At 36.9% G+C, this 21392-nt stretch overlaps 1 protein-coding gene across 1 annotated transcript in view; it reads left to right on the forward strand.

Moving 5' to 3' along the window:
• CDK14 (cyclin dependent kinase 14) overlaps window positions 1–21392 on the forward strand; it is a 316030-nt gene that overhangs the window by 77973 nt on the left and 216665 nt on the right. The window contains exons 3-4 of the mRNA XM_058833227.1: window positions 4945–5190; window positions 14652–14746. Coding sequence (XP_058689210.1) covers window positions 4945–5190; window positions 14652–14746 — 341 coding nt within the window. The remainder of the gene's footprint in view (window positions 1–4944; window positions 5191–14651; window positions 14747–21392) is intronic.

Raw genomic sequence — 21392 nt, forward strand, 5'->3', positions numbered from 1 at the left:
ATGCTGTTGCCTCTCTAGGTAGGAATAGTCATTGCTATTTTCCAGATTAAATACTTTCCCACAAGATACCGAGTGCTTGGGCAGTTTCTGAGTGCTGCTTTGGAAGTGTTCAAAGAGTAATTTGAAACACAAAAAATTATTTTCCGTAGGACCACTCTGTTTTCAGTGTAGAAAAGCAAATCTCCTTAAAGGGAGATTGGCATTGGAGCCTAGTTTAGCCTTTTCAGGATATTCATCTTGGAACCAAAGCAGAGAATTTGGGGGTGAATGTTCTACATGTGAAGTTCTCTGGTGTGAATACTATACATACCAATCCCATTGTTTTGTCTTACCTTTTTAACCCTTCTAGAATTTTTTCTTTTTAATCATCTGCTCCTTGTCTCGGTCCCTCTCCTGCAATTTTTGCCAACATCCATTTTTCATCATGGTTCTCTCAGGTACTGAGATTCCTGCGAGGTGGGAACCGTGGTGACAGACCAGCTATTTCTTCTTTTACTTTTCATGTCTGGGGCCACCTAACATGCCAAAAGTTGGAAGTGGTGAATAGTCCAGTGAATTCCTTGAATCTTTTATATCTGGTATGAGGGTTGGAAGGATAGCAATATTTTCTTGAACAATCCATACATGGTGCAGGTTTTTTTTGTTTATTCCCTGTTATATCTGTAATCATTTATAGCTATTAAGTGTGTTAAGTTGATTGGCTTTTTTTAAAATCCTTTTCTATAAAGAAAAGTTAAAGCATAAATAAAGATCCCATACCTCTGTTCCTCATAATTGTGAGATCTGCTGGCAAAAAATACCCCATCTGAAAGAGATAAGAGTGGTTCCATTGCCCTACTTTTAAAAGCCAAATAGTTTTGGAAGTAGTTTATACCTCAGAAAATTTTGCCTTGAATATAGTTTTTGGTGGAAGAAGCTCCTGAAGGGGAAAGAATCACTTCAAGTGTTGACATACCTTAATGTTTACTTATATGATTACTTGATTTAAAGAAATGATGATTTAAACTGCTCAATGCAGTTAGCTAGACAGAGTTTTCTTTAAATGCACAGAATATTCATACTTAAATTTTCTTCTCCTTGATTGCATTTTATAAATCATACTTATCATCTTGTGTATGACAAAATAAGGTATTATGTTTATCGTCTCCATGTATGTTTGAGGTCAGTATTTTAAAAGTTAAGCTGCCATTGAATATCACATCTTCATGTAGCCCCAGTTTTGACTGTGGTGGCATTTACAGCATCTCAGTGGGTGTCTGGGTTGCACTGTTTTAACTGGCATCGCATGGATAGGGAGGGCTAATGAATCGTAGATATTGACTTCCTATATGTAACAGCTTGTTTCACTTTGTTTTGCATTCTGATAACTGTAGCTAAATTAGATACTTAACAAAATTACCCAGTTTTGAGGCTGCTTTGGAAAAAGTTTCCCTAAGTTTCTGGATTGTCATCTTCATTGAGGTGCGCGAGGGCTGTTCTGTGTGTAAAAGAAGGGTCAGTAAAAGAATAGTGCCCACTCTGAAGAACCTGCGACTTAGGTAGATAGAACAAATGAAACGGGGTAAAAAGAAAAGCCTGGTCTTAGAGGTAGCAGAATGTACTTACAGGGAAAGTCTCACTATCCCAGAGGATCACCCAGGAGCATCTAAAAGATCCTGAAAATGAACCAGTGTTCTTTGTGACAAATACTGTGTTTGACTGGAAAATATGCAAAAAGAAATCTGGAAATGAGAAGGTGTGTTAGGCTTCTTCTGATTACCAGCAAGGAGCTACCAGGTGGTAGACACCGGTTTACACATCTAACACCTTCTGATGCTAAGTATTTTTACATATCCCATGATAAGTTGAAATTTATAAGCAGCAGTTATGCTGTACAAGGGAAAATTGTATTTAAAAGGCTGAATTAGAGTAACAAAAAATCAAATATATAATGTTCCTAAAAGTGGTGTGGTCAAACTGGTGAAATCTATAATAATTTATATGCGGAGGAAGATTTCCAAAGTAAATTCTGTTTCAGTTTTGCTTAGCACATTGTTGCTTTTTTTGCATGATAAGCCACTACAGAATAAGCTGTAGCCTTAGCTGGAGCACAGGAGCAGCCCATCAGCACTCCTGCTCTACTGTGGTAGCCTGAGATTGCTGATGGAGGGAAGCCTGAAACCATCAATGAGTTTGTGTCCTTAAGCTGGTTATGGCCAGTGCTCAGTGCTGACCTTCTAGACCTGGTCATTTCAGATTTCATAGAGCAGAGTTTCGGCATGAAGCTGCCCTGTCAATGGACAGCAGAATGTAAAACAAATGCTTAAATGTTGTTTCTCTTCAGTGTTTTATAGACAGGGTAGACAGTTTGGAAATGTGTACCCTGCAACAGTGGCATAAGCTTAGCTTTGCTGGCTTCAGCAGTGCGCTCTGCTCAGCAGCCATTTGGAGAGAATCCTTTGTTTCTGCCAAGGAAATACTGATATTGGTGAGAGAGAAGTGATGAATTAAACCCCTTGTCAGCTCTGGCAGGAGATGTGCTGCAGTTGCAGAACAGGCAGATGGGCAGGGGGTCCAGCCTCTACTTTTGCATTTCTCTGCAGTCATCAGGCTTTTCCACAGGTGACAGTGGTGTCCAGCCTGTGCATCCACCACGGTGTTTGACTTCTGAGCGGGGAGCTGGTTGGTGCTCATCTTGGTTTTGGTCATTTGCAAGTTGGAAGCTGGCTGTTGATGGTGATGATGGTGGGGGCTTTTATCCTACTGCAGATTCAGTCAAGTGGCCTGAAGGCTAAAGTGCCTCCCTTCAATATCTAATTCCAAACTATTTCTGCTTCCAGCCAAGACAATAGTAACACATGCTTACATGGTCCACATTAGACCTAGACATGGAGATTTTCCAGTGGAAAAAGAAAACAGAAGCAGCATTCATGGCATTACTATCTTGTTTATGGCTGTGTATTCCAGATATTTTAATTTGCTACAGGTGCCTTGTTAACCTGAAAGGAAGACAAGTACCGTTTTGGAACTCTTTGTCCATATCTCCTGACCCTGTTTTCTAGGTCATAGGTTTTCAAATGCTGAGAAATTCTGATTACTGATTTATTTACATCCATGTTGATTAAGCAATGCGGAAGTGCTGCTATATTAAGAGTAATTTCAATTTGCATTATTTTAAAACATCTTTGTTAGTAGCAAGCATTGCAAGAACATGGGGATGACAGTGGGAAGTATGTGGTACACATCTGTGCATATGAGTGATTTCAGGGAAAAGAAACCAATTAGTTTTACAAGAAGACTAATTAAAAACTCTTTGTGCTGCAGCTCTTTATCTCTTCTCTCTGAAGTAACAGACCAAAATTACATATTAGTCTTAAAATAAGCCCCCAAAAAGTTGTCATTTGGAAGGAAGGAAATTGAAAAAAATGTAATTTTTTCAAGGAAGTTATAATTTGGTGAAGTTCTAGTCTTGGAGAAATCACTTTAGTGAGAAGAAATGTGAGCCCTTGTAATGCCTGTTTTGTGACAGTAGTGATGTCCTTCATTAAAGCTGACCTGATATATGATCATTTGGCCAGATGGCACAATGCAGGAAACATATTTTAAATTTTTAATGTAGAAAAGAAATCTTTCATCTACTGTTACAGTGAATCATAAAAAAAAAATTAAAAAAAAGAAAAGCCAAACTCCACAAGGTATAGTCACCCATTATTTTCTACAAACAATTGAAAGTAGTTGGGCATATAATGCATCTGGGAAAATAGCAAAGAATAATTTATTTGAGAAGTTCTTGGAGATACTTTGGGTTAGGAAGGAAGACTCGTGATTTAATGTTATTTTCTTTTTTTTTTTATATTAACTGTTTTAGGATTACAAGTTTTCAAAAATTAGAATAGATTATATGTGCTTGAATGGAATATTATTTTTTTTTTATGTGAACAATTCAGTTGACTGCAAATTAACACTGTCTATACTTAAACACATGCAAATGTCATGGACAAAGTACATTGTAGGTTACTTTGCTGTGCCTTACAATTTAAGGAGGCACTTGAGTCTGCTTGCATCACACTTTGTAACTTTTCCCTGTAGCCTGAATAGCTGAAACCATTTCTTTTTCTGTCCAAGTAAAAGTCAAGTCTCTCATGGGTGAAAGAAAAGGTGAGGCCTCAAACACGACCCCTCACCAACAGTGTAGTTTAAAAAAATGTCATATATGTCGGAGTGTTTTGAAATTAAAAGCAGAAACGTACATGACTGGAGTATCTAAAGGTGCTGTTCTGCTCGTTTACTTCTTTTGAACTAACCATAGCGTGTTTTGATAGCTCAAGCAGCAAGTGGCAGTCTTTAGAGCTTGGCAGAGTCGTACTTCACAGTAACAAAGAATTGAACTTCTGTGCTTTAGTGTGCCATTAAGCTGCAGTCTCACGTTTCAGTGCCTGGGAATTGATTTACTGATTTGATTTTCTGAGACATATGGTGATAATAATAATAACACTGTATAAGCATTATTTAAAAATACAATAATATACCGGTATTGAATCTTTGGAAAGCCAGCACCAGCCAGTGCACACACAAACTACCATCATTTATTTTAGTTTAGTCTCATCCAATTTTGAACAAATGGAAATCAATACTGCCTGTGGATATCTGTGGCTAGGTTGGAGAGAGAAGTGAAGTGGCATTGTTGCCAAGAACACATTGTACAAGAAAACAGAAATGTATGAATTTATGTATGTTCCTCTTTTGCCATCCTTTTCCAGGATCTTTTATTACATTGCACAAAGATAGGCTTTTTATAGTTATTATTGTGATGTGGGTGTCCCCTATGTAAAATGCGGGTGTTGTTTTCAATTTTAACATAGAAATAGAAGGTGAATGAAGTGCCTTTTTTGATGCTGGCTGGTGCATGGAATGATATCGACCTTAAGCCTGTTAGAGTCAACAAATGATGTTTTTTCTTTTCAGATATGTGTCACAAAGATGTCTACACGGAACTGCCAGGGAATGGATTCAGTGATCAAACCTCTGGATACAATTCCTGAGGATAAAAAAGTTCGGGTTCAGAGGACACAGAGTAGTTTCGATCCGTTTGAGAAGCCAACTAATCAAGTGAAGAGGGTTCATTCAGAGAACAACGCTTGCATTAACTTCAAAACTTCATCTGCAGGGAAGGAATCACCTAAAGTCAGGCGGCACTCCAGCCCCAGCTCTGTAAGTGTGCAGTCCTGATACCTCTGCAGGTGCCAAATGGTGGAATTAGAGGCACCAGATAAAGGTCTTCTTGCTTAAGATGGGATTGTTTACTTGGAAACAACAAAGGAAATGTCATAGCTGCTATTAAATGTGTTTTCCGTATATATTTGTAGCATTATTGATGAAATAGGATTAGAAAATAGAACTTGAAAAATGATATGATTTATGAAATTCCTTTCAGATGTTAGGATTTCTAAGCATTTTCCTCTCCTTATCCTGGTATGTCATTACAGCTGCTATAATGTTTATGCAGCAAATTTGGCAGAGGATTGCTTATTTGTGAAGAGGAATTCTTTCCCATGAAGTTTAAGAAATCACATGAATTGCCTTTTTGATATTTAGATTTTGGGTTTAGAGAAACAGATCAGACTTGACAGATTTTGTTTACATTTTATAATTCTCTTTTTAAAATCAAGTAGTAAAAATAACATTTATCTCCTTGTCAGAAACTCCGTGAGAGAGAGGGAAGAGAGAAGAATAATAGAGAAGGGCTTGGCAACACATCATAATAGTTTTATTCTCAAGTATTTTGAAAGAAACTAGATAAATAAAATGTCATATCTTTCATGAATAATTCCCAGAACAGATTTTCCCCAAAAGACCTTCAAAATTATTGAAAAACTATTTCTGTTATGCTTTGGCAAGAAAAATCCATAATAATGTGACCTTTGAGTTGAAAACTACAGATCTAAATGGAATGGATGTAACACTTCAAATCTTATTTGGTGCGAAAAAATTTAAAAGGTTGATTGCCTCTTCTTTTTTCTTTTCTTTCTTTGTTATGCTCTATCTTCTGGACATCTTCAGTCTTCCCTACAGAAGTTTGACTGAAGCCTGTCAGACTTCTAACGAGAAATGGCAAGCGATTCATTTTCTGTAGATGAGCTGTGTTTAACCCATGTGAATTTAGCGGGTAAGATGTCACGCCTCCAGGGGACTGTCCTTTTTAGAAAAGGTTACATTTTAAAATGTAACCATCTGTAGCAAAAACAAATCTGCTTTTTCATCATCACTTGGCATTATATAGCTGCTGCCAAAGATGTCTCCTGTGTATTCCATCTGAGTCCATGACAAAGAGTTCTTACCATAAAACTTTTACAATCATTAAGAATGGATGAATCTGTTTGCACTGTTTTTACTTGCTTGTGATGCCTGATTATTTTTTGGCACCACAACTATTAATTTAAATTACTCTTTTTTAGAAAATCTTAAGTATTTTGTGGTTTTAACTCACTCCTCATCTCTGCTGTTCCTCTTAGAAGCTATTACTAATTTCTGTTAATGTTTTTTACATTCTTCTGTTAACACTGAAGGATTTCAGTTGTTTTGCTTCCAGAATTTTGAAGCAGATGTTTTTGAAACTGTGTTTTAGGCATCTTGTTCTTTTCCAGAAGGCTGGCATTCGACTGCATCCATACAACCTCCTATGATCCCAGTATTTTCTTATGTAAATGACATTAATGCTTCCTCTACTAGTATGCTGCTGGTTAGAGCCCTAGCTAAAACATATGCTTTTGGTAATCTTTGTCCACAGTGACTCACACAGACTTGCTGGATACAGGAGGTGCAAAGGAATTTCTTGAAATACAATTCTTATTTCTCAACTTCCTGTAATTCTCTCTGATTTTTATAGCTCTGTTTGGTGAACTCAGTTCTTCCTTCTGCTTGGAGGCATTATTAGTAATGTTTGACTTTTCCTCACAAGGAGGAGGATGTGGAACAATGAAAGTGTTCATGCCAATGAAGAGGGAAGAGCAGTTCACAACAAAGGTGGTGTTAGCCCTCTGCTGATCAGGTCACACCTGGTCCTGTCTGGCAGACTTGAGTTCAGCCATCCAATGCAGAGACAAGATCAAGATGCTTTACTCCCATTCCCAGAACCTGAATACATGGCTTCAGGCAGTAGATGCCCTGATGCACATTTTATTGAGTGATGCTCATGTGGTTAGTTGCAGAAATGTATCATTCTGTGGTTTTGAATTATACTTGAATTAACAAAGGGTTTAGGGTTTAATCTTTTTTTCTATCCCTAACATTGTCTAGCAGATGCCCTTGCTACTTGCTCTTCTGATCATTGCATCTTTTTCTTCCATGCAGCTGCACATTCCCCCTTTACTGAATTCATACTTGGTTCTCTGGAAATTCTCCTCTTGTATAGGTTATACCAGTCTGAAGAAGCATTTCATTTTCTGTGAATGTTTGTGAACACGCTGTGCCCTCTGGCTCATATGGGCTACAGCTGTGGAGTTATGTTTCAGTTTTGGCTCTGCATTCTGTAAGCCTTATTTTAAGATATACTGATAGAGATATGTTACCTTCAATTTGTCCTTTTTATGCTTGATAAGCAGAGGAACTGAAGTAGAGACAGGCTTCCATTTAGTCTTTTCCTTTCATCATTTGAAGTCCTCTGTAGCCATCAGGTATGGAAATGATGTCTTACAGAAGGTACATGGCCAAGGTTTGCAGTCTCCATATCACTCACTGCTTCTGCTCAGGTAAAAGTCCTTTGTTTGTCCCAGAAAAATAACATTTTTCAGGATGTGACCTCAAAGACTTTGTTTATAATGCCCTGGGGTGTTAGTTTCTGCTTTGATTAATTTCAGCAGCTTTATCACCTCTCTGACAGGTATCAGTTTCAGTGTTTGGTAAAGATCACAAAATACTCTGCAAATGGTATATTACCCATTTTGTGTTGTCCATGCCTTTGAAATGTACTGTGCTTTGTGATGAGAAAGATGAAACACACACAGAGGTTTGGGGAAGCTGGAGCTCCATGATCCTCCCACACATTGTCACTTGGAAAATAAATCTCTTGGTTTTATGAAGTATTTTTCTGCAGTCAATGTCACACTTTGTTGAAACATGGTAGAATTCCTGTGTAGTTAATTAGTGCAGTAGTGTACAGACAGAATTTAGCACTATTTGTTTGTTTGTTCTTGTACAACAAGCTTAATTTTTACACTTGGAGTCTTTCCACCTTCTCCACTTGCTTTGAACACAAGAAAACATCTCTGACAGTGATTTCTGAAGTCCTTTTGCTGATTGAAATTGTATGTTATTATGGGATGAATTTTCCAGCAAATCAGAATTTTTCCTTTATCACATCAGAGTAGTGGATAACTTGGAGGTCGTGAAGGTGTTTGCCTACCTGTGCATTGCCTGTCAGCCACTGTTAGAAGGGAATCTGGCTTGACAAACCTTTTCTCTGATTCATCCCAACACAATGTAAGTGTATATATATATATACGTATTGTGTACATACAGCTATAATTGTGCGTAATGATCCATCTCTCTCTCTCTCAGTCTATATCTATATTTCTAAAAATCTCATGCCAAGTCCTTAGTCTACCAAGGCAAGAAAAAGCTTTTCTCCTTAAATGAAGAAAAGTTAATACTACATAATAAACTAGACAAGATAAAAAAATTACTCTTCTCCAAACAGCTGGTTTTAAAAGATTTGACTAATTATCTGAAAATTTTATTTGAGATCCCTGTTCTTTAGACACATGATCAAACTCTCCAGTGCAAGGTAAAGTTTTGGTGTATTCAGAGTACACATTTTATCCACTAAAATAGTACTTTTGCACCATATGTAAATAGAATATTGCATGCTGTATAAGGTAGCCATCTGCTCAAGATTTAGTTATCTAGTGATACACATCAGTTTGTCCTCCTTGAATAGCTTAAGCTCCCTGGTGGTGAATTTAAATGTCATGGTAAGGTATATGTTCCTACCTGTCAGTTACTTTTTAAAAACAAAATCAAGCAAAACACTATCATTCTGCTAACTCAGATAAATGTAAAAAACATAAACATTCAAATAAAAAGAATTGGATAAGCAATGCTTTTTGGCAGAGCAGCCTTTCTTCTGATTCTGTAACTTTTATTAATTTTCAGTCCTGATACGTGCAACTTTCCTTCAAAAAGTACAAGCAAAAAAGCATAAATCCTATAATGATCCTACTGATCCTGTTAGCACATTGCAAACAAGTTGTGTGAGAAATCTAGCTTTAAAACAGACACTAATTTTTAGCGACAGTTAGCCATCATTTCTGTCTGCCCAAATAAACACTTGCTGTGCCAGTTTTCCCTCTCTTCCCCTTCAGATGTAAGTAACCTTCTCCAGTTAGGAACCTGTTAATTATGAGGGTAACTACATCCCTCCTTTTTTTATGGAGGTAAGATAATTTCAGAGCACAGTGTAGAGAGTGGAGTTTTCCTTACTGGCACAAAGGAAGCGTTAATAATCGTTAACCTGAGGGATACTCTCTAGATGAAAAGGCAGATAAAATGTGGCAGTTGAGCCAGCTCCTGTGCTCTAATAGCCTGGAGAACAAGTGAACAGCTTTAAAAACTGCACCCTTCACAGAGAGCTTTATGGTTGCTTCTACCCAGGTTGCTCTTAATTTATGGCTGTGTGTTAAAGGGTTGGGAAGATGCAAGCAACAGAATGGGATCAGAGAGTGGGAGAACTGAGACTGAGGCTTGGCTTGAATGCTTGAACATCTTTGTATCCCTTGAACACTGCCCTAGAAAACAGTCCAACTTTAAAGATATGGTCAAATTGGCCTATTATTATAGGTTGGATACAACCTGCAATTAGTGTGAAACCTGCATATGGTCTCATGAAAGAAGGTTTACTCTTGTGACAAAGAAAGCAAAATGGTTAAAAAGTAATTACTATCTTTCATTCTTGTGATTTCATCTCAGCTGAGCTTCTTGGCCTGTGTTTTGCTTTCAAGTTTTTCCAGCAATCAGTTTGTTTCTTTTGAGGTGTATAACAAAGCAGATATTCACCTGTGATATTCTTTATTTTACAGAGGTACTGTGAAAATAATATTTTTCTCTTAATGATAGTTTTACATTGAAGTTTAATATGTTAAAAAAAAAAGGATCTATTTAAAACTTAGACTTGTGAGTGTGACAGTTAAGTGTGACATTCACAAGCTGCTCTGCAGTTATGAAAAATGCATGAGAACATAACCCACACAGCTTCTATAGGAATAGTCAGGTGATTTTCAGTGTAATTTGCCTTTAAAGCCTTTTTTATTACATAGATTTTGACAAATTCTGAGAAGGAGAAGTATTCACGTAATGATGTAGTGGAAGGATTCATAGTGCAAGACCTTTTTTTAAGCCTATTATCTCTCCTTCAGGCTGTATCAATGAAACAGCCATTTGAAACGATGTGGTCAGAAAAGACAGTTTATACTCTTTTTTTTTTTTCCCCTTTGTTATTTTTACTGCTCTCACATCAGTTTGAAATACTAGCTTCTTCTATTTCTGTACTCAACATTTTGGCATACTCTTTCTATCCTTGTTACTATGATCTGTATTTCCATAACCATAGGGGAAAAAATATCTAATCTTGGTTATTGCAAGGCATGCTGCTAAAAATGCTCACTTCTGTGCTCAGTGGTACTCTCAGACTAATCTAGCACTGGAAAAAAATACAGGCTTATAATAAGAAAGCTGCCCAATGAAAACTATTTTCAAGGAAAGGGAAATATAACGGCAAACAAGTAAAATTGCCATTGAGTTTCCTGAAGGGAAAGATCTACATTGTTCTGCACTCCAGTTGCCAATGTCCTCTTGGGGATAGCATGACCTGTGCTGACTTTCACAGTGACTTGGGACTGTGTTCTTCAGAGGCATGAGGACCTTTACTCCCTTTTGTCTCATTTAGATTTCTCATTTGAGTTCTTTGAAAGATTTCTCCAGAGCATGAAAATTCACTTTGCAGTGAGTTTTCCAGTTATATCAATTTCTTGCTGCCTGGTTGTTTACTGCCTACTTAACTTTTTGCTGTTAGATAGTTCAGTCTTGGTCACATATGTCTAGGCACTGGGGTTTTTTTCTCAGTTTTGTAAGCTGGGTTTTTTTTTTTTGTAGCAAATGAGGAGCTCTAAGATGGAGCAACAGGCTTCTTTATACCTAAGTAGTCCCAATGATGTTTAGTACATAGGAGGGTTGTCAAGAACTGGCAAAGGCTGTCCAGGGAAGTGTGTGAGTCACGATCCCAGGAGATATTTAAAAGATGTATATAGATATGGTGCTTGGGCACATCTGTGGCAGGCTTGGCAGTGCTAGGATTAGAGCTGGACTTGGTGATCTTTAAAGCCTTTTCAAACCGTAATAATTCTGTGATTCTCCATTGGTGTTTTAGAGGGTTAAAAAGCAGTAAGAAGGATCAAGAGAAATAGAAAAATAATAGCTGTAGAAGTATTGTAAGGTTAGATCTTCAAAAAGAAACTTTGAATAAACTTACCAAAATACATGTGTTCAGCTAAAACCAGTACTCTTTTCCATTGAGAAATATGGTCTGGATTGCACCAGTTATGTAAAACACGGGAATTTCTTGTGAGTCTGCTGCTTGTGATGCCTGTCAGTGGCTGATGCAAGCACTGTACATCTGGTTTGCTCTGGGTATGTCTCACAATGTGTATTTCAGTCAACCACATCTCAGGCAGAGTAAGGGTGTGATTTAACAAGCACCAATCTCTGTGTATATATATTCCCATGTATTTTACCAGAAGGAATAAAATACTTTGGAAGAAGAAATTAAAAGTGGATTTTCTTGATTTGATTTTAATATTAGTATGTAATAAAAAAGTCACCAATCTTGTTGTAACAAAAAAATTTTTTTTAAACAGAAATGGTTGAAAAGGATAAGCTAATTGGAGAAATCTGAACAATGAAATTCATATCTATGAAGCTGAAAAAAATACCCATATGAATGGGGGAACTGTAATAATAAAGGAAAGTAGGCTGAAATGGTTATGATTTTCAGCAGTCATTTGGAATTTCAAATTATTTAGATTCCTCTAAATATACTGCATTATTTCTGTCTGTCTTCACCTCCTTTATAATCCAGAAATAAAGGGAAATATAATAAGTGTCTGAACTTCTTAACTTTATAGGCAATTTGTAATTAGAAGTTTGAATTAGTGTATGAGACTTCATTTTTAAAAAATGGAGAAAATGTTGGGGAAATGTTAAAGCTGTCCCTACATTGTCTAAAGTAATTGCAATATGATGAGTGTTTTGGCATTTTATTAAGAAGTATAATGCAAATTATTTATATTATTATATATTTTCTTTTGCCTCAGAATCAACCTTTTTTAATTAAAAAAATATATATTTATATGGAGAAAGGAGCCTGAGGTTGTAGGAATAACTATTGTTGATGATTTACTGTGTGGTAATGGAATAAAGGCATCCTGTTTCCTATCAAGATCTTAAGGCTTTACAAGTTGTTGTGACCTTTAGATTATGGTTTCCAGAGGCAGAGAATAAAAGTAAATCTCAGTGTGAAAATAAGAATGGATGTGAAACACATGTATACACCCTGCCCTTTCTCTGTCTTGCTATGAGGAAGCCAACAGTGAACTATTCACTGTTAACTAGGGCAGCATTTCCACTCCAAACAAAGCTACTCACTGTGTGTTCATTGCAGCCTGCAATTTGGGAAATACTTTGTGCTCCCTCTTCATTATATGCAAGATGTTTAAACATCTGACCACTTTTTTTCTGAGGTTTCTTTCATGTTGCATTACTTCATAATTGGATAGCTAAATGACAAGGCTACTTGAATAAATATTTTAGTCACCTCTATTTTATCTGTAATAAAAATTATTTTTAAAATCCTAAAATTTGTTTTTAACCAGGCAGAATGCCTTTTTAAGCACAGATTGGAAACCAAGAATATTACAGCCTTATCTATAATGAAGTGTTCCAAATAATGTAGCAGGAAAAAGATCTGAGAGTTTCCTTATGGTAAATTAGTGTAAGTCTACTGATACTTAGAAATTGGATAGCAAAATAATGGTTTGTTCTTTGTATTGGAGAGAGGTGAAAAGGCTCAGTTTTGCAAACCTACATATGTATGTCCTTATGCCATTGAATTGAAAGCTGGAATGTTGATATCAGAAAAAGGTGTATAGTTGCCGAAGTGCCAGAATTTTTCAATAGGGCAAATGAAGAATAGTTGAGTAAAGAGAACATTTGCATTTTCTGGCTAACAGTTAATTGGGTGTGGTGGACAAGTTTGAGGCGCCAAGTCAGCTTACCTGGGATGCCCCTGCCTATTTAAATAAAGGTAATTTTTAGGGTCAGTTGATTTAAAACTTTCAACCATGGCTTAGCAAGAATTTACACACAGATGTGCCCTGTGCTGTAATGTTTGCTTCCTTGCAAAAAACTGATGCATGAATCCTTTTTGTAAATCAGATACAGTATCCTGAATGTGAGGGCACCATGTGTTCAGCTGCAAGTGGCTCATCCCAGCTGAATTCAACCTTAACCATGCCACGTGTGCTTGTCTGCTTTTCTTTGTGACATTTAACCAGAGTACTATCAAATCAGTCACTCTGTGTGATTTGAGTGTTAGTGCTGGCCCTCCAAACTTCCTCTATGATCTTTCGGTTGGTTTAGGACAGGAAGGATATCTGAGCACTGCAATCTAAAAGATGTGTAGGTGATGCTGAGGGCAGCTGCAGGTCAGTTCTTTGCAGTGTCCATCTGGTCATGATGAAAAAATAAAATTCCCTTTCCTTCCAGACAATTGGAAAATGGGGAAATGTGGGAAAATAGGGTGCACTTCAAAAAAGTCAAACATTTTCTCAGAATTTCAGAATGGTCAGGTGAATTTCTGTTTTTGCAGAGTTGATTTGCTCTCTGTTAGGACTCTGTCAAAGTGGGGCAAGTATCAACCCATCACAAAGGCCAGCTGAGCTATCTGGCCCTTTGAGCACGAATCATTCCTTAGCTTGGTTCAGTTTTAGACTCCTCACTTAGGCTGCAAGTATTAAGGATACATTTTACAACTATGTAAAATGTACATTAAAGTATGATGTGATTATATCCACCTCTGAAGACTGTAACCTTAATTCAGAAGATGACATCATTAAAGATGCTTTGCTGTAGCATTTTGACCACTATCTGAACAATGACTGATTTAATGGGACATTAACTACTTAGGGAAATGTTTTTGGATGGGCTTTAGTCTAAAGAAAATGAGAAAGAAAAAATTTTTAAACAGCTTTATTACTTTGATTTTGTAGGGCAGATTAAGGCTGCTGTTTAGATCACTAAACATGGATAAGATGCTTTAGTTGTTAATGGTCTTTTTCCCTCTATGAAGTGATATATGTGAAAAATAAAACAGAACCATCTCTTTGATTAAGAACAAAATCCTTTTGATAGATCCAGTGATGTAAGTGTATGGTTGATATTAGAAACTACCATCTGGGTTGTAGAACAATTTTTTTTTTCCCTATTAATTAATTTTTTGTTGTTGGTTACTGAAAACAGGCATGCCTATGAGCCTTGATAATGATATTTGGTCTCTAAAGGCTGAATCAAAGCATTTAATGTTATGGGTGCAATGCATAAAAGTTTTCTTTTTTTCTTTTGTTTAGCCTACAAGCCCTAAGTTTGGAAAAGCAGACTCATATGAAAAACTGGAAAAACTAGGGGAAGGGTCCTATGCTACAGTATACAAAGGAAAAAGCAAGTAAGTGGTGTTTACTTTTAATTTAATTTTGTGTGTAAGTGAAGATGAGCATAAAGTATCAACCAATGTTGCTGAACATGGATCCCCGTGAATCAAAGTGCTACTGACTGCCACGTGCTGTAGTGAAAGGGGCTGAGACCATATTGCACAGGTAGCATATTGCCTTCACACCAGAACAAGATGAGGTTCTTGTTAATCTGATGTTTTCTTTGCACTTTTACATTTTCTTTGCTCTATTACATTCTTGGTATCCACACCAAAATAATTTCTAGGGGTAAAAGCAAAATATGCTGTCAAGCAGTGTTTTATGATGGTCTGAGAGCAGTGCTGAATATATGTGATAAGTTGTTAATTTTTGTTTATCGTTATTAAAAAAAATTAAATAAAACAATGTGAAGGGAATTAATGGAAGTTTGGACTACTCTAGGTTTAGTTTGTTTACAAGAGTTTATTTACAATTGTTACAACTAGTCTCCCTCAAAATAATCTACTTTATATATGTCACATATTTTTTCAGCCACTTCAATGTTATTTGTTCCAGCTTTTTTATCCCCAAATGCCCTAAGTGCTTTTATATTGCCTAAAATAACTCAGTAAACACACTTAAAATATTCCTCAAAATATTCCTCAACCAGTGGAACCATTCAGAGTTACCCATTGTGAGGCAGAGTTCTTGTGCCAGTTGACATGTTTAATGAAGTTTTCGTAATCAGATTTCCAATAATAACAAAGCTGTTCTGAAAGATGGATTTGTTACATGTGATATCTTTATTTAAAAACTTTGGTTAGTCAATGATACATGAGGCAACACTGACGTTCCAGCAGAGAATACCATGATGGTCATGGGACAGAATAACTACTGAAAAAAATAAAATGTGTCCTAACATTTTCCAGGGTCACTAAATTGGTTAGGTACTGAAAATTATCTTTTTTCACTGAGTATTTGTAATAAATCAGAATGAGGGTTCCTTTATCGCTCAATAGCTTGCTTGGGTATTGACAAGCATAATGACAGCTGAGAAGAATAAAAACATGTTCTAAATGTAGAAGAAATATTCACTCTTCTGCCGTGCCACTGCAGGTATTGTCTTTCGCTGGCAGCTTTCTTCAAGGAAATGCTATTACTTTGTGTTGTTAATGGCTCAGTTATGCATTACTCTAAGTTCCCAGACATTATACATGTGTAAGCTTTTTATTGAGGTCTACGTAATACGAGAAAACAGTATAGATTTCAGCTTGTGCCTTATTACTGAAATCCTTTAGTGAAATCACAGTGAGTATCTGATGACAGTCAGTCCATATGTCTCGGTTTTCAGTAAGACTGAACTAAGGCTACAGAGTTAGTGGATGTCCTGTCAGTCAATGGAACAGACTGAAATTTAAAAACAAAGCAAAACCCTTCCCTGAAGCTATTGCATTAACAGTGAGTATGTTATGAATTGTAGATTGGTTAGAAATACTAATTTTAGTAGAGTTGCCTGCAAATCTGAAAGAAATACTTTGATGATTTTAATGGTACTTGAATAATAAATTGAAATTACTGGGCACACTACATTCTCTATTATAAACAGCTTGCTCTGAGTAAGTAGTGAGAGTTCTAACAATTATGTACGACTTTGTTCTGTTGCTGCTTTGTATCATCTCTTCAAGGTCTTTAAAATGTGTCCTGAAAAAAAGTATGTGTAACTAGAGTGTGGATGAGAATTCATATGCAGAGAGTATTTCTACTGTTATAGTAGTATTCCTTCACCTGTTTGAATTTGACTTTTTTTTCCCCACTGAGAATTGAATAATTTCTATATTATCCAGCACTACCCAGATTCAGCATCTCCAGTCCAGGCTTCTGTTTCTTGAACTAGAGAGATGAATTACTTCACAGCAGGAAAAGGTTGTACTTATAGAACTTGGGAAACACTACAGGTGTTATCTGCTATTTCAAAAGGACTTCTCTGTTGAGGTAATGTAGCCCTGTTACCTCTTCTGTCCCTGTGAGAAGGTGAGGAATCTCTGACCTATGTGGTATCCTCATAGAAGGAAGAGCATCACTGCTGTGATGTACTCCTGGGGAACGTAGGGGAACAGATGTGGGCTGAATGCATCGGCCAACATTGGCTCTGGCCCATCCCTGCAGTATTTAAAAGGTGCACAAGTGTGGCACTTAGGGATGTGTTTTAGTGATGGGCTTGGCAGTGCTGGGTTAATGGTTGGACTCAGTGATAGAGGTCTTTTCCAGCCTAAACAATTCCATGATTCCATGATTCCATTCTGAACCTGCCTGCTGCTTTTCAGGCAGGTTAACTCTGACTGTTTATCGCTTTTTCTTAAAATGATACAGGAATAGATATCTTTTTTTTTCCCCTAAACTCTGATATGGGTGTGTAGGGTGAGACTGTGATATGCATCACTGTGTTCCCCTGCCTACAGACTCAGAGGGAATACAAATGAGCAAAAGAGATCTGTTTATTTTGGTATGTGCCCAGTATGACAGCTGAAGGATTAAGCTCTCATGGCACAATGCAGAATGCAGACACCTGATGGAAAAGCTGGAGCTGGTAATGCACAAGTGGATTTTGGTCAAAACGTTTGAGAATCCCTAATAACCAACTCTCATGGTTGGTTTCTTCATTTTTTTCCAAAATGTTTATTGTAACTTTTCTCTAAAAAATCCTTTTTCTGTTTCTCTGTTTCTGTTGCATCTCTTCTGTATTTTTCTTTATATTCTTGGATTTCTTAGCCTCCTTTGAACTGAATTCTTTTGGGATCCTCCCTCATGGGGAGCTCTGCTTATCTCAGTTCTTATGATTTGAAGAAAACTCTCGAGCTCATTAGAATCTTGTTTCTCGTGTTTATTAACAGGTGATCACAAAACTTAACAGATCTCTCCAGGCTGGTTACAAGGTTAATCTTTGCAATTTGGTACATTTCTTTCTTCTGATGGTACAAACAAGGCCTTGTGGCACACTTCGTGTCTGATACACAAAATGGCCCCGAACTACGCAGTTCTTTTATCTTTATACCTATTTTTACCCAATTAACAATAGGCACGTATATTATTTTTCTTAATGACCCAATGACCCATCACCTCTGTGATGCACTGCGGCATTTTCTACCTAATCACTTACTATTACCCAAAAACCTCTAGGACAAGAACATGAAGAAAGAAGAAGGGACAAGGGACAACACTCTAAATCTTGCATCTTGTCTCCTGTTCTCTAAACTAACTTTTTCACCTGGTGATTTAAAAAAACTTTCTAATCTACACACTTACACTTTTAGCTTTTTTCATCTAACTTTAACATTTGTTTTCATGTATCACCATGAAAACATGCTCATGGATTTCATATTATATGAAATTCAGTGTTTTTCTAGATCTTATAACTAAGTATCAGAAACAAGGGCACACACTCTGTATTCCAGACTCCAACATTTATGAGATATGTCCTTAACTGTAGTTGAAGATGGAAAGTTTAAGATTGTGTTGAGCTTTTTGAAAGATGCTTTGTACTCAGAATTATTTTGCTCAGTACTTGTCACCAGATGCATGTGGCAAATAGTAGAGTTTGGGGTTCTTGATGCATTTCCTGAGATACATTTCAGCTTTTAAAATTATTTCCCCTGCTGATCATAATGATGGAATAAAATATTCTTAATCTTGGCATACTGTTTGGAGAGTCTAAAAGATGCATATCTGCCTGAAAAGACACAAAATCAGCCATTCCCTTCCTAAAATTTAAAGTAATACGTGCTTTCATTCAAAACTTGCTTTCAGAACAATCCTGGCTTTTTGTACCTTGGAGCAGGATAAATGGTAGCAAGCCCTTCTCTTCCTATAAAACCCACTGCTCTTCTATCTTTTTGAGCATCTGTGGTTGTATTCCAGGAAAGTGAAATGAAATGGGCTAATTCCTTTTACTGGATGATGGATTTCTCTTTCTGTAGTCAGATAAAAATGAATCCCTGGGGTGAGGAAGCAGCAGAGTGAAGAGGACTGTGTTATTGAGGAAAGTGAAGCAGTATTCTCTTAGGCTGGGCTCTTTTGTTTATAGGAGAAACAGCCAAGCAGTCATTTTTTTCTGGCTGACAGTTGCATCAATAGGTAAATCTATTTGATTTCATGTGTTGCACATCAGACGTGTGTAATGAAACTCATCTTGGCATGTTCATTTTCTACTTCCATTCAGGCTAGATTCTCCTATTTTACTTAGTTGTATAAAATCACAAGAGGCTGCTTTCTGCATGAAATTCAGATGACTTTGAAGGGACTTATTTTAATGTAAAATTTTGGAGAAGTGGGCTGAGTAATTTACTGATAACACTGTAAAAAATAACACAAGTTCCGTTGACACTGTATTTGATTAACACCTTGGACACTTGCCATGCAGTAGGTGCAAAGCAATGGGTGGCCTTTGAATTCCTGTATCATTTCATTGTGTGGCTGAGCTGAGGAAGTGCTGCCTGTCTGTGTGTTGACATGTGTGTCTTCCTGCTGCTGTTGACCTTCTTCCCTCTTGAGCTTGATTATAAATTTACCTGAACATACAGCAGTGATATCTGGCTTGATCTGTGGCACATAAATGTTGATGTGAGTTGTGAGTCTGGAGATGAAGCTGGTGACAGCACAAGGGAGCTGCTGCCAACCAGAGCCCCTTGCAAAGCAGTGTGGAGGCCTTGCATTCCCCCACTGGGAGCTCTGCATATTGCACTTAAGGGAAAAACCTGTGCTTTTGGCAATTCTATGTGTTGGCGTGCTTTCCATCCTCTCCCACTGTGCTCGATTGCCCTCCAAGGCAAAGAATTAGAAAAGATTCCCTCAGTTAAAGCGATGTGATCTGTGACTGCTGCTTGCACAGCATGTGTCTGTATTTTGAGAGGCATGCCAGTGGTATCTCCACTGTGATCTCGATCTGCTTCTTGAATGTCCATGTGATTTCTTACTGTACCTTTACCTTTTTGGGTACCTTTAATGAATTGCATCTGCTCAAAGTATTGCAAAAATGTTTAGAATTTGTAACAGCTCCATCAGGATATTTTCCCTATCACAAAATTACATTTCAACTAACTTTTAATAAAACACTTTCAATGAATTGTGATCCCTATCCTTTTTAACTATTTATATGAGAAATCAGTAAAACACAGAGTAGAGCACAGTAGAAGCTGGTGCTGTCAACAAGAGCTCAAAGGCTGCAGAGATAGGGCAGTCCTTCCATCCAGGCACCTCTCCCATTTCAGTTCAAAATAGGAATTTTTTGTTTTCAAGGTGACTCCAACTTGTACTCAAAGATAAAATGTATTTTTTCAGGGAGCCTGGGTATTTGACATTTTTCTCCATCAAAGGCAGTACCTTTTACTATTGACCTTAAAAACCAATAGGGAGTTCATGGTGCAAAGTGGAGAGAAATCGTGCTCAGGCAGGAATCATGCTCTGTACTGGCGTTGTTTCCATGCTGTGTTAGGCAGCAGGGAATCTTTGAATAATCAGGGGGAACTACCTCTGTTTGTTATTGGCATGATGTATTGCAGTGTGTGTTATGGATACAGCTGACCATAATATTTCATAAATTCGTGTGTGAATGGCTGCTCACAAGAAAAGGGATGGTGTGTGTATTTTGATTTTTATGTTTATGATGCTGGAACCTTCACTGAGGATGACTGACAGGACTAATTGCTTGTTCTGAGTTTTGTTTTTGAAATTGCAGAATTTCTTTTACTTGTAATGAAATCTCCTTGACTCTCTGATTGTCTTTCACGTTCAATCTTTTGCAAGTGCTATCAGCTTGCGATGGTCAAGCTGCCATTTTTTAGTCATTCCCCAAACTTTACTCTGTGCCCATGTGAGGTGTTGTGTTCACAGGCTCCCTGATAAGTTTCATGTACAACAGCCCAGTTCACAGGAAAGTTTTTCTTCATGTTACAGCCAATTTATCTAGACTGATATTTCAAAATTACTCTGATTCATGTTGCCTTAATGACCTAAACTTTCTTAACCTTTTCTTTATTTCTTGAAAATTGTGTGAAATTAGTGTTCTACAAATAAAATCCTCTTTTCATCTGAGGATAACAGATGGCTGGAAAAGGAATACATATTCATGGGTTACAAAAAGTCACTTTATAGTTACCAACTAGACTTTCTTTTTTTCCCTCTTCATTTTTTAACTTATTTCCTTAACTGATTTTTGTAGGCAAGTTATAACATGGGATTATAAAATGTGTGCATAAATGCTTCAAAAAAATCTCTAGCATTGTAAATCTTTAATAAAAATAATAACTTAAAGTTGAATTAGATAGGACTAATGACAGCTAGATGTGCAACTAAAATGCCATATGTTGGAAAAAATTATTAAAGTAGAGTAAGTACTAAAATAAGTTACTAGGATTCTAACTAGAAGATGAATCATTGACTATATTGATCATTTACTGAGTGAACTTCTCAGCATTTAAAAGAAAGACTGGGAAAATTTTTCTCCATAGTTGAAGATATAAAAAGAACATCACACTCTATGTGTAGTGCTTCAACCTGGAAAGAAGTTTTAGGAGGTGACTTAGTATTATTATCTCACTTAGCAGGGGACAAAACTGAAGTAATTCCATTATATTACTTTTCCAGGACTGCCCTGGAAAACTTGGTATAGAATATAGTTATATGACA

Source organism: Poecile atricapillus, chromosome 2, assembly GCF_030490865.1.
Source record: "Poecile atricapillus isolate bPoeAtr1 chromosome 2, bPoeAtr1.hap1, whole genome shotgun sequence".
Taxonomy (NCBI): Eukaryota; Metazoa; Chordata; class Aves; order Passeriformes; family Paridae; genus Poecile; species Poecile atricapillus.